Raw genomic sequence first — 23,309 nt, 5'->3', positions numbered from 1 at the left:
CTTCAGCTCAGGTCATGATCCCAGGGTCCTGGGATCCGGTCCCACAATGGGCTCCCTGCTCCACAGGGAGTCTGCTTCTCCCTCTACCCCTCCCCCCCAGTCATTCTCTCAATCTTTCTTTCTCTCTCAAATAAATAAATAAATAAATAAATAAATAAATAAATAAATAAAATTTTTAGAAAAATGTGATAGGGTTCTCAGCAATTAAAAAGAACAAACTACTGAAACATGCAGCAGTGCTGATGAATCTCAAATGCATTATGTAAGTCAAAGAAACCAGACTCAAAAGGCTGTTTAAATCCATTTATATGCCATTCTAGAAAAGGCGAAATAGGGAGAGAACACCGATCAGTGGTTACCCATGTCAGCGAGGAGTGGCTACAAAGAGGCACAAGGGAATTTTTTAAGCTTATGTAATTGTCCCATTATCTCAATTGTGGTAGTGGTTATACAACCAAATGTGTTTGTCATTTGTGACATACACAAATTTTACTGTATGACTTTACTATATGTGAATTACACCTCAATTAAAAAACAAAAACCTGGGGCACCTGGGTGGCTCAGTGGGTTAAGCCGCTGCCTTCGGCTCAGGTCATGATCTCAGGGTCCTGGGATCGAGTCCCGCATCAGGCTCTCTGCTCAGCAGGGAGCCTGCTTCCCTCTCTCTCTCTCTCTGCCTGCCTCTCCATCTACTTGTGATCTCTCTCTGTCAAATAAATAAATAAAATCTTTAAAAACAAACAAACAAAAAAAAAAAAACAAAAAAACAAAAACCTGAATTAAAAACAAAAACACCAAAGGGGTGCCTGGGTAGCTCAGTCTGTTAAGCATCCATCCACCTTCCTTCAGGTCATGATCTCAGGGTCCCATGATCAAGCCATGTATCTGGCTCCCTCCTCAGTGGGAAGTCTGCTCATCTCTCTCCCTCTGCCTCTCCCCCTACTCATGTTTGCTCTCTCTCTCAAATAAATAAATAAAAATTTAATTTAATTTAATATTTATTTTTATTTTTTTTTAAAGATTTTATTCATTCATTTGTCAGAGAGAGAGAGAGAGCGAGAGAGAGCACGCAAAAGCCCGCAGAGGCAGAGAGAGAAGCAGGCTCCCTGCCGAGCAAGGAGCCTGATGTGGGACTCCATCCCAGGACCCTAGGATCATGACCTGAGCCGAAGGCAGCGGCTTAACCAACTGAGTCACCCAGGTGTCCCTAATTTAATATTTAAAAACAAAAAACAAAAAACACCAAAACTGTGATAAGGTAGAGCATAGATACATTTAGTCACGGATTACCTGTGGCTCCTTTTCTACTGCAAGACCAGAGTTGAGTTGTTTCAACAGGGTCCACTTGGTCCACAAAGTCCGAATATTTATGATCCAGCCCGTTAAAGAAAGAGTTCATCAACCCTAATATAGAGTAATATCACCCATTTGTTTGGCTCTCCTTAAAAAAAGCCCTTAATTGCCCATAAAAGGAATAGGAAGACAGTAACAGAATGTGCATAAACACGCTGTTCAGGCTAACTAGAGGAGAGAAATGAGTTGTTTTCTAAATACATCCTGAATTAAATCTCCAGAAGAAGAGAGTATATATTCAGTTCTAAATAACAGCCACAGATTGTTTTTAGAAATGTTCACAGAACCCTCCCATTATATTACCACATCTTCTGATTCAACCTATTGTTTAAATTATATGTTTGATGGATATTTTTTCTTGTTAAAGTGACAAGAGACTGGCTTTTTACTGAAGTAATTAGCTAGCACTCTAAAACTGCTTCTTTATATAACTTCTACATGAAACAACTAGCTTTCATGTGTTTGAGGTATAAAGTGTGCATTCAAATAATTAGAGACGTTATTACTTCATTTCTTTGAAGCTGCAAAATATGGATAATAAAGCTTGTGGCATTTTTACATAAAAATAAAGCACAAGCACTATGTGAAAATCTTAAAAACGAGTTAAGGAAAGAAATTATACCTGTGCCTAAAAACAATTCTGATGTATATGAGTTGTATTCATTATTCATTTCTAAAATGAAGGAATGTAATAAAGTGTTAATATACACAGGCAATAATCACAATGGCCACTTTGAAATTAGCTGAGCATAATCTTGAGTTGCCTTTTCCAATAATGGTGATATCTTACACAGAGTCATTTATACTCTGTTTCCAATAAAATATATTTCTGAAGTAGCTTGTGGAGTACAGCTGTAGTTTGTGGCTTTACAATTTGACTTGTAAAATTCCCTGTGTGTGCAACTGCCACCTGCTTATTAGTACCCTGATGAAATTTACTGAGGTAACTATTCTGTATGATGTATAATACTTATAATTTTGTAATTATAAATAGCATAATGCACAATAACTTATCTATGAAATTATGCAAACAACATTTAGTTATTGGTCCTTGTACCATGACTCTGACATTACAGGCAAGAAATATGGAATCATATTGAATAAAAACATCCCTTCAAATTAGAAGGGAAATTTTATTCTGCTAATCTTTAAATGTCTACATGCACTAAATTTTATACCTTGATGGACTGCAATAAATTTCAAAGCACATTCTATTCAAAGGAGGTAGGAGACAAAGCCACGTCATTAAAAAGGAGAATCTGAAGAAGACATGAGACAGGAGCCTTAGTAATCCTGGGAGTTGAAAAGGATTACTCAAGTCAACCATTTTAAAGTTCTTATGTGATGATGACATATATTGTTCTTTAAAAATAAATTTTATAATAGAAAAAATTTGAAGGAGCTGACGTAAGTAAAATCTCTGATAGCCTTATGAAGGTTAGTCTATGTGGGAAAAGAAAAAATACAAAGAAGACAGGAAGGATGACAGATGGTAGCAAAATAAGGAATCAAGAAAACAAGATGAGCTACACGGAATCATGTAGAAAGTCAGCCTCAAGGTTGAATATTAATCATTTAAGTGAATACAGCTATCTTAAAATCTTGATGAGAGAAAAGTACAAAGTCAAGGCAAAGACAAGAAGTGAGTAAATAAATCCAAGACATAGGGCAGTAACAACAAAGGAGAGAGAATGAAAGGAGGATACTTTCCACTGTATTTGGATAAACAGGAAGAAGTAGAGATTGTAGATTAGATGGAAGATAGAAAAAAGGATTTGGTTTGAGTTTAGCTATAGGAAGAAAAACTTAGCTAAAAATTAAAAATGACTCTAACATTTCAGTATGTTTTAGATAGTGATTATTTTCATTAAAAGTGCCATGAACTTATTTGTTCTTAAAATTTTTATTGGAGTTGACTTGGCTTTTATCCAACTAGTACTTTAACAAAAGAAAGAGAGCTCAGATCTGGTGCTGTTTATGATGGTGTGGAAAGAAATCTGGAAACACGCCCTTATCTGGTTGTGAAGGAAAAGAATAATAACTTGAATTTCTTCAATACTATGAAATCACTGGCTTCAACACTAAAAAAAGAATAACCAGTTAAAAGAATCTGACCTAACACTTGAGCCAAGTGATTTAAGATTTTTATAACCTATTATAAAACTTATTTTATGTACTGCCACAAATTTGTGTTAAGACTCTGTTTTTCTTTTTCTTCATATGAAATCCAGTTCTAAAAATAGCCAAGTCTAAAAATAAAGCAAAACCCACAGATTAAGTGTAGCTTTATACATGTACAAATAACAGGGAAATCTCCACATCTTCTAAGAAAACAGATGTTGGGTTACTTATTCCCACTAAATTCTCTATGCTGGCTCAAATGTTCAGAAATTTTTCATTAATATGGATTATGTTAGGGTGCCTGGGTGGCTCAGTGGGTTAAGCGGCTGCCTTCGGCTCAGGTCATGATCTCAGGGTCCTGGGATCGAGTCCCACATCGGGCTCTCTGCTCAGCTCTCTCTCTGCCTGCCTCTCTGCCTACTTGTGATCTCTCTCTCTCTCAAATAAATAAATAAAATCTTTAAAAAAATATATGGATTATGTTATTATAAAATCCAAACCCATCTTTAATTTTATTAAATTCATTCCTCTCTCCCATAGAGATCAATGAGCTCTACTAATACATATGAAAATGTGAACAAAAAAGGGTCTTATATTTGATCTCAGGAGCTTGGCTTCTATCATGAAAACCAACTGATGAACAATTTACAAAACTGCAAATGACCATACAGTGCCTAATTTATGCTTTGATCCAGTTCAGGAAAGAAGCTATATGGAGAGGGAGGGAAACAAACCTCACCTACATTTTTATATTTCTTTATCCTTTTCTGAAGTCTATGCTTTCAGAAACCACTTTTCTTCTAGATATTTCTAGAAGAAAAGCAAAATTGTAAAAGGGGTTTCCAGAATATGCAATTAATTTGCATAATTATCTCTGTGCCAGTTTCCCCAATCCTTAATGGTAGAATTTTCCTACCTTTGTTTATGCATCAATCAACAAACTGAACAAGAAAGTAAAAAACAAACAACCCCCCCAAAAACATTAAAATAGTATTTTTATTAGCTTGCTGTCACTCTCCAAAAATATATAAGAAATCTGTTCTCGGCCTCTTAAAGTAATTCTTTCACATATAAAGAAAACATTCTCTCTGGCAGGATACTTTGGGTAATTTTCCAGCAGAGCTGAGATTTGAATTGGTGAATACATACATACTCTCTTGCTTGGTTCTTCTTTTTAATGAATAGCAGAATGAGGTGACCATAATTTTCACAGCTCAAGCATATAATCTTAGGATAATTAAGCACTACCAAATCACCATAAACTGACTACAGAAACCTAATACAGAAACAATATTATCTAGAAAAATTTATAAAGCTGAATTATTTTCAACTTTCATTAGAATGGGGGTGTTTTTTTTTTTTAATGTGGAGAAAATAATAATGTGTCTAATTTTAGAAAAATAGTAAAAATAAATTAGGTTGGAGTTATAGAGAAAAGAAGTATCATCCTCAAAAGGTCTTCTTCATATGAGTTCAATGCAGTAGCACCTGGGAAATAAATTAGGCTTGTATTTATTCTTGACTTTAAATGGAATATAAAATATGAGAGTAAAATTTAACTAATGTGACAAATATATTAATGATTTGCACCCCCCATTATTTTGTAGAAAAGTATTTGCATTGGAAATTAGAAAGGTGATAGTTAAGCATTTGGTGAGGTGATAAAATGCCATCTTCAGATCACTTCTAACATGAGCTATTTAAGGGCAGAGACACATGAACTAGCACACTGAGCTAACCATCTGTTTTCTGATCTCTGCAAAGATATCAAGAGGAGTGATTTCATGTGACAGCAGGGTATTCTTCATGGCATCTTCCATATATTAAAGTTTAAGATAAACTCCTCTCCCAATTTCCTTAATTCTCTTTAAAAAGCCAGTAGGTCTACAGTCAATTTATAGAAACTCATTTCAAAATATATTTTCAGTGGGTTCCAAGACGTGCCACCTCCTGTACAGTGTAGAAATTTATTTTCTTTTCTCTACATGTTTATATCTAAAAACCAAGGATATCACTACTATTTTAATCTCATCACCTTTATTTTCTTCATGATTTCATAAACTTGGATCATATGCTTTTTCATAGATTTTATTTAAACTCTGGCCAATTCAACCAATAGGCACAAAGTAACCTAAAGCAGCACAGAAAGGAATCTTCTCAACACTCTGAAATATGAACCGCCAACATTGTCTATAACCCAAAGTCACAATAAGTAACTGGTTTAAATGCCATTTCTCAAAAATAAAAACAATCTTAATGTTCAGTATATTTAGTGTCAGTAACAATAAGAAAGCTTCATTAAAGAATAAACAAAAAATGCAAATACAACCTAAAATGTAAGTTAATAATATCACATCCACTTTAAAAATTGTTCAAAGAATAGAAACAGAGACTCTACTAGAAGTAAAAAGATATCATAACCACCCAAAGACTAAATTACAGAATCATAAATTAGAAGGATAAAAATGTCTTAGGAGGTATCATTGCAAACAAATACATGCGAGAAAATTCTACTCTGTAAAATTACCAACTCTAAGTTCGCTTTTTTTCATACTATATACAACATGTACATTCACAAAAATAATCTATTCAAAAATACTTAGGAATAAATTTAACCAAGAAGATAAAAGACTCATGGACTGAAAACTATGAAACGTTACTGAAATTAAAGAAGACAAATATCTGAGAAGACATTCATGTTCACAGATTGAAAGACTTAATATTAAGATGACAATATTATCCAAAGTGATCTATAGATTCAGCACAATCTCTCTCAAAATCTCAATAGCACTTTTCTTCATAAATAGAAAAACTTATCCTAAGATTCAAATAGAAACTCAAGGAACCCTGAATATCCAAAACAATCCTGGAAAAGAAAACAAAGTTGGGGTCGCATACTTCCTGACTTTAAAACTTACCACAAAGCTATAGCAATCAAAACAGGGTGGTACTGACATAAGGACAGACAGACCAAGGGAATAGAAGAGAAAGCCCAGAAATAAACTCTGGCATATATGGTCAATTGATTTTTTTTTTTTAAAGATTTTATTTATTTATTTGAGAGAGAGACAGTGAGAGAGAGCATGAGCGAGGAGAAGGTCAGAGGGAGAAGCAGACTCCCCATGGAGCTGGGAGCCCAATGCGGGACTCGATCCCGGGACTCCGGGATCATGACCTGAGCCGAAGGCAGTCGTCCAACCAACTGAGCCACCCAGGCGTCCCAGTCAATTGATTTTTGACAAGGATGCCAAGACTATCCCATGAGGAAAAGACTTTTCAACAAATGGTGCTGGAAAAATTGGATATTCACATGCAAATGATTTGAAGTTGGACCCTTACTGTATACAAAAATTAATTCAAAATGGACCAAGGGATCAAAGACCTAAACATGAGACCTAAAACTATAAATTAGAACAAAACAGAGAGAAAATTCATGATGTTGGACTTGGCAAAGATTTATGGCATATAACACCAAAAACATAGGCAACAATAACAAAAAGATAAATCAGACTTTCAAAATTAAAAACTTCTGTGCATCAATGGATAGTATGAAAAGAGTGAAAAGACACCTACAGAATGGGAGAAAATATCTGCAAATCATGACTGAAAACGGGTTATTATCCAGAATATTTAAAGAACTCCTATAACTCAGCAACAAAAAGACAACCCAATTGAAACACAAGCAAGAACTTGAATAAGCATTTCTCCAAATAAGACAGACAACAGCCAATAAACACATCAAAAGATACCTAATCTCATTAGTCATCAGGGAAATGCAAATCAAAAGTACAAGGAGTTACCACTCCACACGCTGCTGGTGGGAATACAAAACGGTGCTGCTTCTATGGAAAACAGTTTAACAGCTCCTCAAAAAGTTAAACACAGAATTACAATATGGTTCAGCAATGCCACTTCTAGGTGCATACCTAAAAGAACTAAAAGCAGGGACTCAAATAGGTACTCATACACCAATGTTTACAGTAGCACTATTCCCAATAATCAAAAGGTGGAAACAACCAGAGCTTTCATCAACATCTGAATAAAAAAGTAGTATATCCATACAACAGAACATTATTAAGCCACGAGAAGAAATAAAATTCTGATATGTGCTATAACATGAATGAACCTTGAAAACATCATACTAAAAAAAAAAAAAAAAGAAAACATCATACTAAGTAAAATAGAGACAAAATGACAAAAAGTGTATGATATTATTTAAAAGAGGTACCTAGAATAGGCAAATTCATAAGGACTGAAAGTAATAGAGACGTTACCAGAGTCTGGGGTGGGGGTGGGGGGTGGGGCTGAAAGTTATTGTTTAATGAATATAGAACTTGGAATACAAGAGTTCTGAAAGTAAGTCAAAGAAAGACAAATACCATATGATTTCACTTACATGTGGAATCTAAAAAACAAAATGAATAAACAAACAAAAAGCAGAAACAGACCTGTAAACACAGAGAACAAACTGGTGGTTGCCGGAGGGGAGGGGGTGGAGGGAAGGACAAAATGGGTGAAAGGGAGAGGGAGATACAGGAAAGAAAAAAATAAGTTCTGAAAATAGATAGTGGTGATGGTTACACAACACTTAATGCCAGTGAACTGTATACTTAAAAATGATTAAAATGGTAAATTTTATGTATTTTTCCACAATAAAAAATAGTCTATTCAATGAATATCTAATTATCTGCCATTTTGTTTAGATTTCCAAATTACTTCTAAATGTGTTCTGTGTTTGTGTGCACATGCAGATAAATTACATCTCTCTTGAAAAGCAGACCCAGATATGTTGTGCACATGAGATCTCCTAAAATGCACTTTCAAAAGTTCCAAATAATTATCACTGTACCCCAATTTGATTGTTGTTATTTATATACATCAAAATTAACAGGTCATAACTCAAGGAAGAATACTCATTAAGTTCTACTGATGGCCCACATATATATGTTCATAGTCCAAGTGCTAACAATGAATCTCATACCTGATAGAGCATGATGGGTTCTATGCTGTATCCTAAGTTATCTGCAAAGTTCTTAGCAATGACCGTTTTTCCACAACCCTACAAATGGAAATACAATCATTCAAGGGATAAGTCAAAACATCCAAAGCCAGCAAAGAGAAATCTGCAGTCAAACTGCTATTCTTACTTTTCCTCCAATTAAACATATGTCCTTAACCATGTGAGACTGCATCATCTCAGCCAGTAGTTGTTTATGGCTTAAAGTTTGTATAAAATGGTCTGATGCACAAGGCTGATTTACTGGCCTGGTCCCAGCTGGCACCTATAATTAAAGAGAAGTAAATATAATATGCATATGTTTTTCTCAAAGCATTAGTAAAAGGAAGCACATAACTGCCATTTAGAAGCCCCTAATAATTCCCTGCTCAATTCAATTCTATACTGGTTTTGATATTTCAATAGAGCAACAACTACTTTCTCATTCACAGATGTGATCATTACATTAGCCCTCCAAATCAATCATCCCTCTAAAATTAAAGCCCAGTGCTATCAAATATTTTCATAAGAATCATGTCATTTTCAGGCTATTTATAACTTATAATATAATATCACTACTTGAGAATGAAGGTTTTTGTCCAAATTCCAGTGCTAAGTACTGAATTTTAGAGTCCGTCTACTGGGACTCTCCAAAGTCACCAATGATCTCCTGATTTCTAAAATCCATGTCTACAAATCCTTTTCCACTTTGAGTTTACCACTCAGAAACATCTGTTCTTAAAATCTCTCTTCCTATCCCTCACACCTACTTCTTTTGTTTCCCAACTCCTTATTAGTCTCCTGGGGACCCTACAGTGAGAAGATTTCCTTGTTCTGCTGAAGACTCAATCATACTGTACATAACATGAACCCTACAGAACTGTAAGTTTGAAAATGACAAGATCAGATTTGAGTTTAGGAAAGATCATTCTGGTGGTAACATAGAAGGCAGACTGGAAGAGACTGAAGGCAATGAGGTCAGAAAGCCATTACCAAAGGGAAGTAAATAATGAAAGCTTGCTCATATCTCATGCCTCTGGACATACTGTTTAACCTGCCTAAAGTGTCCTATCACCTTTCCACTCCTGAGCCACTAGAGAATTCCTATATCATCCCTCAAGACTCATTCTTGACTCATTCTATATCCCCACAGACATTCCAATGCGGTCCTTACTCATCTGTCTCTATTGAGACCATCAGCCTAGTGAGGTCATTCATCTGAAGGAGACAGAAGAGTGTAATGAAACTGATCATGTTTAGAAATCTCATCTATGACATTTCTTAGCTGGTGACCATGGGTGAATTGATTACCCTCTTTACATCTCAGTTTCTAATCTATAAAATGGACCTAATAAAACTTGCCTCCAGGGTTATTGGGGGATTTAGTGGCATAATATATGCAAAGAGACAAATACAGTGACTAATACAGAGTGGGCACTAATAATTCTTAATACAGACCCTGGCTTATAGTAGACATAATCAACGTTCAATTTGATGAATGAATAAATACAGCAACATTAATAAATATTAATAATATCCCATTAAAGCACATAGAAAGTTTATAATTAAAGTGTACGCTGGCACATAAGGCAAGCATTTTTCTTTCCTACGTTCACTTACAATTCATTTAAGTCTATGTTTTTCATGCTCTGTTTTCTAGGGACAGTTTCTCATCACTTCTTGGGGTTCTCAGGGCTCTCAAAGGATTACAAGAAAGGGAGGCAGAGCAAGCAGATGGAGTTCTGTGACCAAATATCCTTCCCTTCTTCTAAACACTGCACAACTAGAATAGCTCCTCTTTTAAATAGTGCATGTAGCTAAGAACGATTTTATTTGAAAAGAGTGTTCCTTAGCTCCTAAAATATGTTTGAAAACACTATTTCTTACCAACGGCTTGGAATACACAATGCTTTATTCAGTACTTGATTTGATTTTCCCAGAAGTCAACTTTGGTTTTCGATGAAAGGTTATCCCTATTTTTTTCCTGAACTTTTCCAATTTACAAACATACATGACTGTGGAGACACAGATAGATACAGATACAGATATACAGATGTGACCCTACAGAACCAGAGGCTTACAAGGAAATCAAAAACCCAATTAGGTCATAAAAATGTGCAGAACAAAGCACATCTTAGAAAGTATAAAGCTCGACCTATTACCTGAATGGTCACCTCTTTGTCTGCTATCCGGACAGTGACCATAGCTTGGGGGGCAGGGCTCTCCGTCAGCCTCTCCACTCTCACCACCTCTTTAGGAAGCACGGAGCTTTCTGAATCTTGGAGTTCAAAGCGCTACAAAATTACAAGAAAATTGTGTGATTTACTTTTTATTTTAGTGTTAGTGCTGGATATCCAGTCTTCTGGATATCTTATTTAGAACTGAAACTCACTCTATAGTATAAAAGTAGAAGTAAAAAATTAATGACAATTTTCTTCCTGTTTTTACAAATGCCATTCTCCTTAAGCCAATTACTCAGGTGATATGCAAATAGTTCCTAAAATTTACTAAATGACAGGAAAGGGAGTCACTGAACTCCTGAGCTGGTAACAGTCTGCAGCCTACACTTCTTGTTAATCAAAGGTTCCAGTTTCCTGGAAAGGACGATGAGACTCTTGACAACATGTTAAAGTAAAATAAGACTTATTTTGGTTGACTTCTTAAATCAACTTACGTTAATGTTGCCTGAAATTCATGAAGCCAGAACTTCCTGGACACCATTCTGCTGTTTGCTTGTGTGTGGTTAGACTAACTGATTACGATAAATTCTAACAGGCTTCCACAGTATCTGGCACAGTGCCTGCTTTGGTGTATGTTCTCAGTATTTGTCAAACTGGATGTAAAACACTAAGACCACTGATTCTTTCTCCACGTGGACCGATTAGCAATGCTCTAACGCTTGGTTATAGTCCTCATTCCAGCTGGTTATATAAAGAATGCACACAAAGAATACAAACAAATTTATGGAAAATGAGAATAGTAATTGAAAATTAATTAAATCCTATGCCCTAGAATAACAGCATGTTCGATATGAAAAGATTAACTCATTTTTAGTATTTAACAGGCAGAAATGGTCCCCACCCCAGCCAAAATCCTACCTTAGTTTTAGAACATTAGCACAGTAGTGAAAAAACTGACCCTCAATGCAAGAACAGATCACTGCTTACTCAGCAGAACCCAAATCCAGAAAATAGATTTAGGGGAAGAAAATTATCTTCAAGCTCAATGTTCTAAGCCAAACAATCCAATTTAAGTCTTTTTGATGTCAGAAGTACTTAGGACAATATTTACTCCTTTACCCAAACCTAAGAAAAATTGTCTATTTGTGCTACCATTAAAAAATATAAGTCTTATGTAATATGCCTTTTACACATGCAAATTCCCAGAATATCACATAATTCGGTAGGAGCTCCTTTTGTGCTATAGACAATAACAATTACTGACAATTTAATTTCATGCAAAAAAAAAGTTAACACTGTATTTTAAGGGAGGTTCAATGGAGTAAGGCCTTAGTCAAGTAATTAAAGTAATTGAATTTATTAGAATTTAGAACCTAGAACTGTTAAATTCTAAGAAAACAAGTATGTTAGCTAAAGGCATGTTTTTAACCCCACCTATAATAATGTCAGCCTAACTTCATAAAGGACTGACTGCAGAGCACTTGTATTCCAGAAAGGAACACTAATGCCTTGAACCACTTGCTATAACTGGCTATGTCCTTATAAATAATTCAAGCTAAAATATTTCAGTAGAATCAAAATAGTAGGCTAGAATACCCTAAGATAGTAAAAGAACTCAAGTTGCAAGATGAATTACCATCTGCTGGCATAGGAAATTTAAAGGACTGTTAATCAAAAAGGTAACTGAGGAATGAAATACATATATAATTCTCACAGACTACATGTTAGCAAGAAGTAGAACATCAAATAAACCAAAGTTCATTTACTTTACCATTTTTTTTATTAAATAGTTTTTTTTTTAAAGATTTTATTTATTTATTTGACAGAGAGAGATCACAAGCAGGCAGAGAGGCAGGTAGAGAGAGAGGAGGAAGCAGGCTCCTTGCTGAGCAGAGAGCCCAATGCGGGGCTCGATCCCAGGACCCTGAGATCATGACCTGAGCCGAAGGCAGCGGCTTAACCCACTGAGACACCCAGGCACCCCTACTTTACCATTTTTACATTAATGAGTAGCTCCTATTCTGGAATGTCAATTAAACAAACAATTCTCATGTATTTTTTGATACACTTTCTTTGGGATTATGTTATTTGAACTATGAAATATAATTTAATAAAAGGAAATATTAATTATATGTTGATCTGTAAGGCCTCCATACTCACCCTCACAATTCCCAATCCTGTCCCTCCAAAGTATTCATTTTCTTTATACCTTTTTCTAGGCTGTGGAGCACTAAAAAAGAAATTCTCCATACCTTATTTCCTGGCTACCAAACAAGTACATAGCCCTTGGTTTCTGCTAGGCTCCTTCCCAAAGCCAATCAGCAACTAACACAAACTAACACTACTCTCCCTTAGGTGTCATCTGAACCAATTCATTCCTGTGTCAGCAGGTCATCTACAGGCCTCCTCCAACCACCACAGAGCCTTCAGGCACATACTCCTCCATTCTTTGCTAGAATATAAACTCCACCAGCAAAATTAAAATGTATCTATTTGGTTCACTCCAAACCTCCAGAACCTAGAATCATGCATGGGACATAGTCAGTGATCAATAAAGGTTTGTTATATGAACAAACAAATGAAATCCTTTCCCTTTCCCTTTAATCCTCAAAATCATCTATATTTTCATCAATCTTCACTTCTTTTCCCACCATCTCTGTAGAAAGGACTTCTGCTTTAATTATGAGTGAATGAAAAGCCACTGGAAGTCTGCTTTCTCCATCTCAGTTAACAATAACTCCATCATTCCAGATGCTGGATAGAAAAATATGTTCTTCGATCTTTCCAAACCAAGGCATAATGGTGCTCTGGAAACGTCTTTCCTGTCTCTCCCAGACCATATTTCCATAGATATTTTCCATGTATTCCACAGATTACATCCCTCCTTCCTATGAAGATGTTTGTCTTCCCATTTCAAGAAACAAAAAGTCATTTCTTGATTCTACATAATCCTTGAGTGACCCAGTTTCTCACCACCAAACTTAATTTACAAGTAGTGTATCATCACTGTCTCCTTTCCTCATCTCTGATTTACTATTCAGCCCACTGATTTTTCTTGGCTGGCATTCCCACCACTCCATGAGCACTGTTCCTACTAAGTTCACCAGTAATACCCTATTTGCCAAACTAACTGATTAAATAAATAAGTAAGTTTTCCTCCTATTCTATTGCTCCTTCCTTCTCAGTCTTTCCAGCAGGTTCTTCTTCTTCTTCAATTACCTGACCAGTGCACATCGGGGTACTTCAGGAGTGGAACTTTTGTATATTCTATGCTCACTTTTTAAATAATCTCATCCAGTTTGAGACTACAAACCATCTGTATGCTTTGACTGCTCTTCCTCTGCCTTATTTGGAGGTTCTTGGCACACTGTCCAATCCTTAAACGTTGGCTCTTCCAGTGTTCAATCCTCAGGCAGGATTTCTTCTCACCATATATGCTCCTCTTTGGTTCTTCCATCCATGTGACCAATTCAACTAACACTTGTACTTTATAAACTCTCAAGTATTATCTTTAATATCAAAACACCTCCAGATCCATACCCATGTTTTCAAGTCTATTAGACAGACCCACTCAGTCTTACCTAAGAAGGACTGAGAGCCAAGACATGGTACTAGAAGACAAATGTACTTGTTACTATACTGTAAGAAAAGTATACCATTCTCAAAGGATAGCAGATTCAGAGGAAGAGTATTTTCTTTAAGTTGTCAACTAAAATCTAGGAGTGATTTTATGACTACAGAAACATGTTTTCAGAGTATCAACATCATATGATGAGTACTATCCAAGGAATGAAAGACATTTTAGCTATTTTTATAGCTTGCTTAGGAAAAATAAAAACGTTTTCCTAATTTTAGCTGACTGCATTTTCAGTAATAATTTTTCCTGAATCCAAATGGATATCTAATTCATATTCAACTATCCATTAATTTCTATAACAATGCAGGTCAGAAAATGAGTATCAAGGAAAAGTTATTATATGTACATATGTACATTCTTGGTTTGCTATTACAATAGATATTTCTAATTCTTAGTTTAGTATTTTTTTTCCAATTCAAGAATATTGCCTTAATTTTCACCTCTAAATTCAAAATTATTTGAGGACATATAAAATTTTGTTCTGTGAATATTAGCTTGAGAAAATAGAGAAACTTAGAATAACAAATGGGCCACATGGACTGTCCCAGGACAGATAACAACAATTACACCAATCACTAGACTGCTACCATTTTTAAGGAGAGTGATTTAACATTCTGATCTAGTTGCATGTATCAGTGTGTAATGATAGTACAAAAGGAAAGTTCTTTAAGTTCAGATGAATGAATTTAAGCTCTCCACCCACCCTTATTTATCTACTAAGAAGTTGGAAAAAGAAGTACTGTTCCTTAACTAGCTATATACATTATTAAGGCAAGAAAAGATAACCACTTTTTCTAATCTTATCTAATTAATATCATTCCCTTTTCATTTTTAAGACTCTGAAATGAAATTTGGATGGTTTTTGTTTGTAATATAGACCTTCAGTCATTTTTCTCTATTCCCCATAATTATAAAAGTCAAAATAAAAATCAAACAAAATGAAGGAATATTAGCTACTTTCTTTAGAAAACTCAACTCCTTAAAGGTATTCTATAACTTTAACTCATTTGTATGACTGATTTTTTTTTTAATTCCAGTAGAGTTAAGTTACAGTGTTATATTAGTTTCAGGTGTATAATATAGTGATTCAACACCTCTATACACCACTCAGTGTTCATCATGGTAAGTGTACCCTCAATCCCCTTCACCCATTCCACCCACCCCCCTCTGGTAATCATCAGTTTGTGCTCTATAGGTAAGAGTCAGTTTTTTGGTTATTAGTCTTTCTTTTCCCTTTGTTCATTTGTTTTGTTTCTTAAACTCCACATATAAATGAAATCATATGGTATTTGTCTTGGTATTTGTCTTTCTCTGAGTTACTTCTCTTATTACATTATACTCTCTAGCTTCACCCATGGCCAACATTTCTTTCTCTTTTATGGCCAAGTAATAAATATTCCACTGTATATATAACCACACCAGTCTGCAGTCCCACCAACACTGTGTAAGTGTTCATTTTTCTCCAAATCCTTCCCAACACTTGTTGTTCCTTGGGTATTTGATTTTAGCCATGTTCACAGGTGTGAGGTGATATCTCACTGTGGTTTTGATTTGCATTTCTCCGATGATGAATGATGCCATGCATCTTTTCAGATGTCTGTTGGCCATCTGTATGTCTTCTTTGCAGAAATGTCTGTTCATGTCTTCTGCTCATATTTTAATTGGTTTGTTGGGGGTTTTTGGTGTTGAGTTGTATAAACTGTTTATCTTGGATACTAACTCTTTATTGAATATGTCATTTGCAAATATCTTATCCCATTTAAGTAGTTTGTTTTTCGGTTTTCTTGACTGTGTCCTTTGCTTTGCAGCAGCTTTTTATTTTGATGCGGTCCCAATAGTTCATTTTTGCTTTTGTTTCCCTTGTCTCAGGAGACATATCTAGAAAAATGTTGTTATGGCTAATGTCAGAGAAATTACTCCCTGTGATCTCTTCCAAGATTTTTATGGTTTCAGATCTCACATTTAGGTCCTTAATCCACTTTGCATTTGTTTTTAAATATGTAAGAAAGTGATCCAGTTTCATTCTTTTGCATGTAGCTTCCAGTTTTCCCAACACCATTTGTTGAAAAGACTGTCTTTCTCCCGCTGCTTATTGCCTCCTTTGTTGAAGATTAATTGATCATATAACTGCGGGTTTATTTCTGGGCTTTCTATTTTATGCTTTTGATCTATGCGTCTATTTCTGTGCCAGTACCATAATGCTTTGATTACTATGACTTTGCAATGTATCTTGAAATCTGGGATTGTGATCCCAGTTTTGTTCTTTTTTAAGATTGCTTTGGCTACTTAGAGTCTTTTGTGATTCCATACAAACTTTAGGATCGTTTGTTCTAAATACTGTTGGTATTTTGATAGGAACTGCATTAAATCTGTAGATTACTTTGAGTTGTATGACCATTTTAACAATATTTTTTCTCCTAATCCATGAACATGGAACAGGTTTTCCATTTGTGTCATCTTCAATTTCTTTTATTAATGTTTTATAGTTTTAAGAGAACAGGTGTTTTTGCCTCCTTGGTTATGTTTATTCCTAGATATTTTATGATTTGGGGTGCAATTGTAAATGGGATTTTCTTAATTTCTACTTCTGCTTCTTTATTCTTAGTGTACAGACATGCAAAGGATATTTGTATATTGATTTTGTATCCTGTGAGTTTACTGAATTCATTCATCACTTCTAGTAGTTTTTGGTAAAGTCTTTAGGGTTTTCTCTAAAAATATGCCAATATGAATGCCTTTTACTTCTTTTTGTTGTGTGAGTGCTGTGGTTGGGACTTCCAGCACTATGCTGAATAAAAGTTGCAAGAGTGGACATCCTTATTGCATTCCTGATCTAAGGGGAAAAGCACTCCATTTTTCACCATTGAGTATGACTGTTAGCTGTGGGTGTTTCATTTATGGCCTTTATTATGTTCAGGCATGTTCCTTCTAAACCTACTTTGTTAAGGGTTTTTATTATCAACAGAATTGTACTTTGTCAAATGCTTTTTCTGTATCTATTGAAATGAACCCGTTTTTATCCTTTGTCTTATTGGTGTTCATATATCATGTTGATTGATTTATATTGAAACATCCTTGCATCCCAGGAATGAATCCCACTTGATTGTGGTGAGTGATTTTTTTTTTTTTTTAATGTTGTTGGGTGCTCTCTGTGCCTCCTGATCTGAATTTGTTTTCTCCCCAGATTCAAGAAATTTTCAGCTATTATTTCTTCAAAATAAATTTTCTGCCCCCTTTTCTCTCTCTTCTCTTTCTGGGATCCCTATGACACAAACGTTATTATGCCTGATGGTGTTGCTGGGTTCCCTATTTTCATTTTCTATTATTTTTTTCTCTCTCCTATTCAACTTGATTGCCTTCCATTACTCTGTCCTCCAGGCCGCTGATCTGTTCTTCTGCTTCCTCTAATTTACTATTTAGTCCACCTAATGTATTTTTAATTTCAGTTACTGAATTCTTCATCTCTGGTTGGTTTTTGTTGTCTATCTCTTTGTGAAAGGTCTTGCTGAGGTCCTCCACTCTTTTCTCCACTCTTTAGTCCAGGGAGTAGCTTTATGACCATTAGTTTAAATTCTCTATTACTTATTTTCATTTCATTTACCTCTTTTGCTGTGAATTTGTCTTGTTCTTTCATCGGGGAAATATTCCTCTGTCTCTTCATTTTGTCTAACTCTTTATATCTATTTCCATGTGTCAGGAAAGTCAGTTACATCTCCAGCTCTTAGAAGCAGTGGCCTTACGAAGAAGAGACCCCATAGTGCCCTGTGATGCAAAGTACCCTGTTCACCAGAACCTGGCACTCCAGGGGTATCTTCTACGTGTACTGTGTGCATTCTACTGTTGTGGCAGAGCCACTTTAGCCTCCAATCCAGTCATCTGCAGTGGCTCTCCTTCCCTGTTGTAGGCAAGGTTTGATCCCTGTGCTGTTAGTGGACCAGGCTGGAGTCATCTGGGGAAGTTCAGGGCAAGAGTCACTTTATTGTGGTGCTCACACCTCTTGGAGCTGCTTGCACACTGCCAGGCTTATGGCACTACTTTGGGTGTGCTATGGCCAAGATGTATTGGAAGGGCTATGTCCACAGAACGCAGGGCAGGGCGCACTGTTACCAAGTTAGGTAGGGTGTGTTGGTGTTCGAAGGTGTCCATGTATCTAGGCTGGGAAGTGGGGGAAAGAAATGATACCTGCCAGCAATTTTGCTCTTGGAGAGGTCTTCCAAGCACCTCTATTTCTCCAGCACATGCTCTGAAATTAGTAAACAAATCTCCCTCCCATACACCCCAGTATTTTTCAAAATGCTCTTTCAATGCTGCATCTCTGTGGAACTATTTGGTATGCTGTCTCTTTAAGAGTGAGCACTCAGATTCCTATCACCCTCCCAGAGCTGAGCCCACAGATCTTCCAAGTTCCAGGTGTTAAGCCCTGCTAATTTTAAGAACTCACAAAATCAGCCCTTCTGGTTTTCAAAGCCAAATGTTACAGAAATTCAGAAATTCGTCTTCCCTGTGCAGGTCTCTGGTGCCTGGGGTACCTCGTGTGATGGCCTATTCTTTTCCCCTCTCTGAGCCAAGGTGTCCCTCCCTGCTACAGACAGTCTCCCAGGTCCATTTAACCCCTGACCACATATCTGCCCCCCTACCCACTTTGATGTGGCTTCTTCCCCACATTTAGCTGTGGAGAGTGTGTTCTGCCAGTCTTCAGATTGTTTTCTGGGTTATTTACACTGATGTGGGTGTTATCCAGTTGTATCCACTGAACAAAGTGAGCTTAGGATCTTCCTACTCTGCCATCTTCATTAGAAGTCTAATTTATAGGACTAGTTTTGAAATCAGAGATCAGAAACACATCCAAGTGGCTTCTTTATAAAAATAAATACCTTTGTTCATAACTGACTCTTCTAGGCACTGAATATCTTCTCTCAGTTGTGTCACAAAAAAGTTTACATTGCTTCATTTTATCAGACCTTCCCATGACATTTTCTTTATCCCTGACTACCCTTGTTCCGCGGGAATTGGGCACTGTGCTGATGGGCATCAAGGGAGCACATCAGGAATCACCACCTTTTTCTTAAACACTAGGTGCTCTATTTCAATGACCAATGCCAGCTTAGTTCAGATGTTGATTAAATCAAAGATGGATTCTAGTTCTTTTTTTCAGTGCTGATAATAAATCTTAAAGTGAACTAGTTATATTTTCCCCTTGCTTCTTTATGCTTTTCAATTAGATTCTGTCCCCAACTACAGTTCTCAGCATCTATGAGGAAGAGCTTTTTATTAGTTTTATTTATTACTATTATTATTATATTGTTATTGACACCAACAATCAATGAAAATAATGTTTCTTTGGCTAGCTGATATGTGGAGAAAAATCTGCTCAAGTACCTAGAATCTACTTCTGAGTTCTCACTATTACTACCTACATAAAGAATACTTCTTTCTGTACCCCCTTTGTAGATTCTGGGATAGAGGAGAAACAAACACCACTCTATTTGCCCAAGGTGGTAAAATCCTGGCCTCCAGAAAATGAAGGGCTTGTACACACAGAAAAAAACCTAGTGTTCACATTCCACCTGCTCCTTAGAAATCTGCTCTGTAAGCCAAACTGTAAAAGAAAAATAAAAACTGTCTTTCATAAAAAGGAATTAATTTGGGTAAGTCAATCTGCCAAGAGTCAACATGCTCAAATATATAGTTATAAGATATCATATATTGTGACCGGCCCTTTAGAAAACACTACTGTTAAACAATATAATAAGAAAATTATGCTATGCATACTTCAAAAAAAAATCATGCTCCATATTATGAACCACTTAAGATAAAAATAAGAACTTCATTAGCCACTTCCATAGTTTTATATAAAGCGCTTACTTGCAAGTTAATAATTTATTAGTTATATTTGTTTTTAAATTTTTTTATTTTGAAACACATTATTGCAGATATTCAGTTTTTTAAATGTTTTATCTTAAAATAATTTCAAACTTACAGGAAAGTTACAGGATTCAGTTGTACAAAGGGCTTCTATTTTGCCTTTACTCAGATTTCCCCAATGATTACCTCTGTAGTGCATTTATTCCCTCCCTCCTACCCCCATCAGCAACCCCACACCAGACCATTATCATTGGTCTTTTATTGAACCGCTGAAGAGCAAGCTGCAGATATGATGCCTCATCATCCTGAAACATTCTAGTTCGTATTTCCTAAAACAAAAACTCTGGCCAATGTAATCACCACATAAGCTTCCAAGTCAGGAAATCATTTTAATAGAACACAGCTATCTAATCCACAGACGTATTCAAGTTTAACTAACTGTGTCAACAATGTCACTTTTTCCCATGTGGTCCAGGATCCAACGTAGGAGCACACATTGCATTTAGCTATCATATCTCTTTAGTCAGGTTCAAACTGAAGTAGTTTTCTCAGTTTTTTTCTCTTTTATGGACTGGACAATTCTAAAGAATACAGGACTACTTTCATTACATACCTCAGCCTAGGTTTATACCATACTTTCTAATGGCCAAATTCACATCATGAATCCTTATCCAGAATATCCCTGAAATGAGGCTGAGCTCTTCTCACCTCAACACTCAGGAGGGACACAATGTCCATCTGTCCCACCTGGTCAAGTTGGCATTTACCATAAAAGTTATCATTTTCTTGTTTTGTAGTCAACTGGGTATTTTGGTAGGAGATATTCTTACATTATATCAATATCCTATACTTTTGGGGGAAGATATTTATTTATTTATTTATCATTTGAAGAGAGGGAGAGAGAATGTGAGTGTGTGCGTGCACGTGTGCGCGTGGTGGTCAGGGAGAGAATCTCAAGCAGACGCCTGTTGAATGTGGAGCCCAAGATGGTGCTCACTCTCATGACCCTGAGCCAAAATCAAGACTCAGATGTTTAACTGACTAAGCCGCCCAGGCACCCCAATATCCTATCCTTCACAGAACCTCCACCCACTAGCTTTAAAACCTTTAATGACCTTCTGCCTAAATCAACTACCATACTGATGGTTGCCAAATGGTGATTTTTCTCTTTATATAATTCCTTCTGCATTTATTCAAGAGATTTTTCTTCTCCCCCTTGTATTTATATATTCATTTATATCAATATGAACTTAGAGATTCCTATTCTGTTCAATGGCTTATAATCAACCATTATCATTGTTTATTTTGATACTTATGGGAGCCACTTCAAGCTGGTTCCTCTGTAACTCTGGCACATCAGCATCATTTGGTAGGCATTTCCTTACTTTCTAGCACAGTAAGATGATCCCAGTTCATTTCATTGTGTACTTCCCCTGTGCTGATTCTGAACCACCCCTACTTCCTAGGAGTCCTGATTACTCTTAGTTTAAGAAGTGTGGTATTTAGAAACCAATGTCTCAGCAATTGGCATGATCACTGCCACTGGATCGTCAGTTTTTAGGCCTTCGTAGAGGAGAGAACTAGGAAGTATGGGTCTGCATTCACATATACACACACTATCTGTATCTATTACTCTGTTTATATATATTGAAAAAAAATGAGTTCATTCTGATTTCTCCAATTCCAATGTAACACCTCAGCAGCCTTTCTTTCCTTCTCCCTTTCTATGTTTATAAATTATTTTTCCAACAGTAAGTAACACAGCTCTCATAATCCTCAATATATTGACCCATCTGCTCAATTGATTTACTTATTTGTTCAATGTAGTCAACATCCCAACCACACCAGTCACCATGCTTCACTATCACTGGCCTGCCAGTGCCTCCATGCCTAGAAAAAAAAGAGAGGGAAAAGCAAGGGAAGGCAAGGGAAAGGAAGAAAGATGGAAAGAAGAAAATAAGAAAGGGGGGAAGTGAGAAATGGGAAGACGGGAACAGAAGGGATGAAAAGAGACATGGAAAAGTAAAGGAAAGCGAAGCAGATACTTACTTTTTTTTTCATTTAAATTCAAGTTAGTTAACATATATGATATGTTACATATCTTTTTTTTAAGATTTTTTTTAAGATTTTATTTGTCAGAGAGAGACATAGAGAGCATGCATCAGCAGGGGGAGCTGTAGGCAGAGGGAGAAACAGGCTCCCTGCCAAGCAAGCAGCCTGATGTGGGACTAAATCCCAGGACCCTGGGATCATGACCTGACCCGAAGGCTGACACTTAACTAACTGAGCCACCCAGGTGTCCCAAGATACTTACTTTTAAAACACCTTCCACAGCCATCTTCCCTTCCTGTCCTAGTAAAATAGTGTATGGGTAAAGCCACTGGATTGCATGTTTGATTGACATCATAGGAAAGGAGTCCTATTAGGAGCAAAAATACATAGGAATGAGGAACATCTAAAACAATCACAGAAATTTTATCTGAAATGCATATGACATTGAAATTGCCTTATAAATAATAACAGTAGGTTTCTCATATTTTCTAGAAGTCTATAAAAGTAAATATTCATTACTTCCTCTTCTCTTCCTGTTCCACACCCTTTCCCTGGGTAAGCTCATCCACTCCTACCTTGCAGTTGCCATCTATCTGTTAATGGCTCTCATGTCTCTTGTCTCTGATCCTGACTACTTTCCTGAGCTATTGACTTGATCTCTCAATTACCCAGACAGGACTCTAGATATCCCATTGACCCCCATTCAGCATGTCTGAAACTAAATGTCTGAACACATTTCCCTACCATACTCATCCCAAAGTACCTTCTCCTTCACTTTTATTCCTAATCTGAGTTACTCTCATACACAAATGTACTTACCTTCACAGTTATAAATTACAAGCTAGAAGTTTTTTATTACTCTCAAAACTTGCCCCCAAATCAAACTGCTTTCTCAATTCCGTTCACTCTACTTTCAGAAGTCTACTAAAAGGGACAACTAGAGAAATTTTGGTATAAGTTGTCTATCAGACGGTATTATAGAATTACTGTTAACATGCCGAGGGGTATGATTAATGGTTCTGGTTATGCAGAATGTCCTACTTCTTACAAGGTGCACACTGAAGTATATAAGAATAATGACCACGGTTTCCTTTCAAATGGTTCA

The 23,309-nt window shown here is 36.2% G+C and overlaps 1 protein-coding gene across 6 annotated transcripts in view; it reads right to left on the bottom strand.

Moving 5' to 3' along the window:
* VWA8 (von Willebrand factor A domain containing 8) overlaps nt 1–23,309 on the bottom strand; it is a 339,288-nt gene that overhangs the window by 251,209 nt on the left and 64,770 nt on the right. For all 6 annotated transcript variants that reach the window (XM_047720038.1, XM_047720036.1, XM_047720035.1 and 3 more), the window contains 4 exons: nt 22,467–22,571; nt 10,633–10,764; nt 8,622–8,756; nt 8,456–8,533 (listed from right to left, as the gene is read on the bottom strand). In XM_047720038.1, the coding sequence (XP_047575994.1) occupies nt 8,456–8,533; nt 8,622–8,756; nt 10,633–10,764; nt 22,467–22,571 (450 nt within the window). The remainder of the gene's footprint in view (nt 1–8,455; nt 8,534–8,621; nt 8,757–10,632; nt 10,765–22,466; nt 22,572–23,309) is intronic.

The sequence above is a fragment of the Lutra lutra genome, chromosome 3 (assembly GCF_902655055.1).
Source record: "Lutra lutra chromosome 3, mLutLut1.2, whole genome shotgun sequence".
NCBI classification, from domain to species: Eukaryota; Metazoa; Chordata; class Mammalia; order Carnivora; family Mustelidae; genus Lutra; species Lutra lutra.
This window is presented reverse-complemented; position numbering and strand designations above follow the sequence as displayed.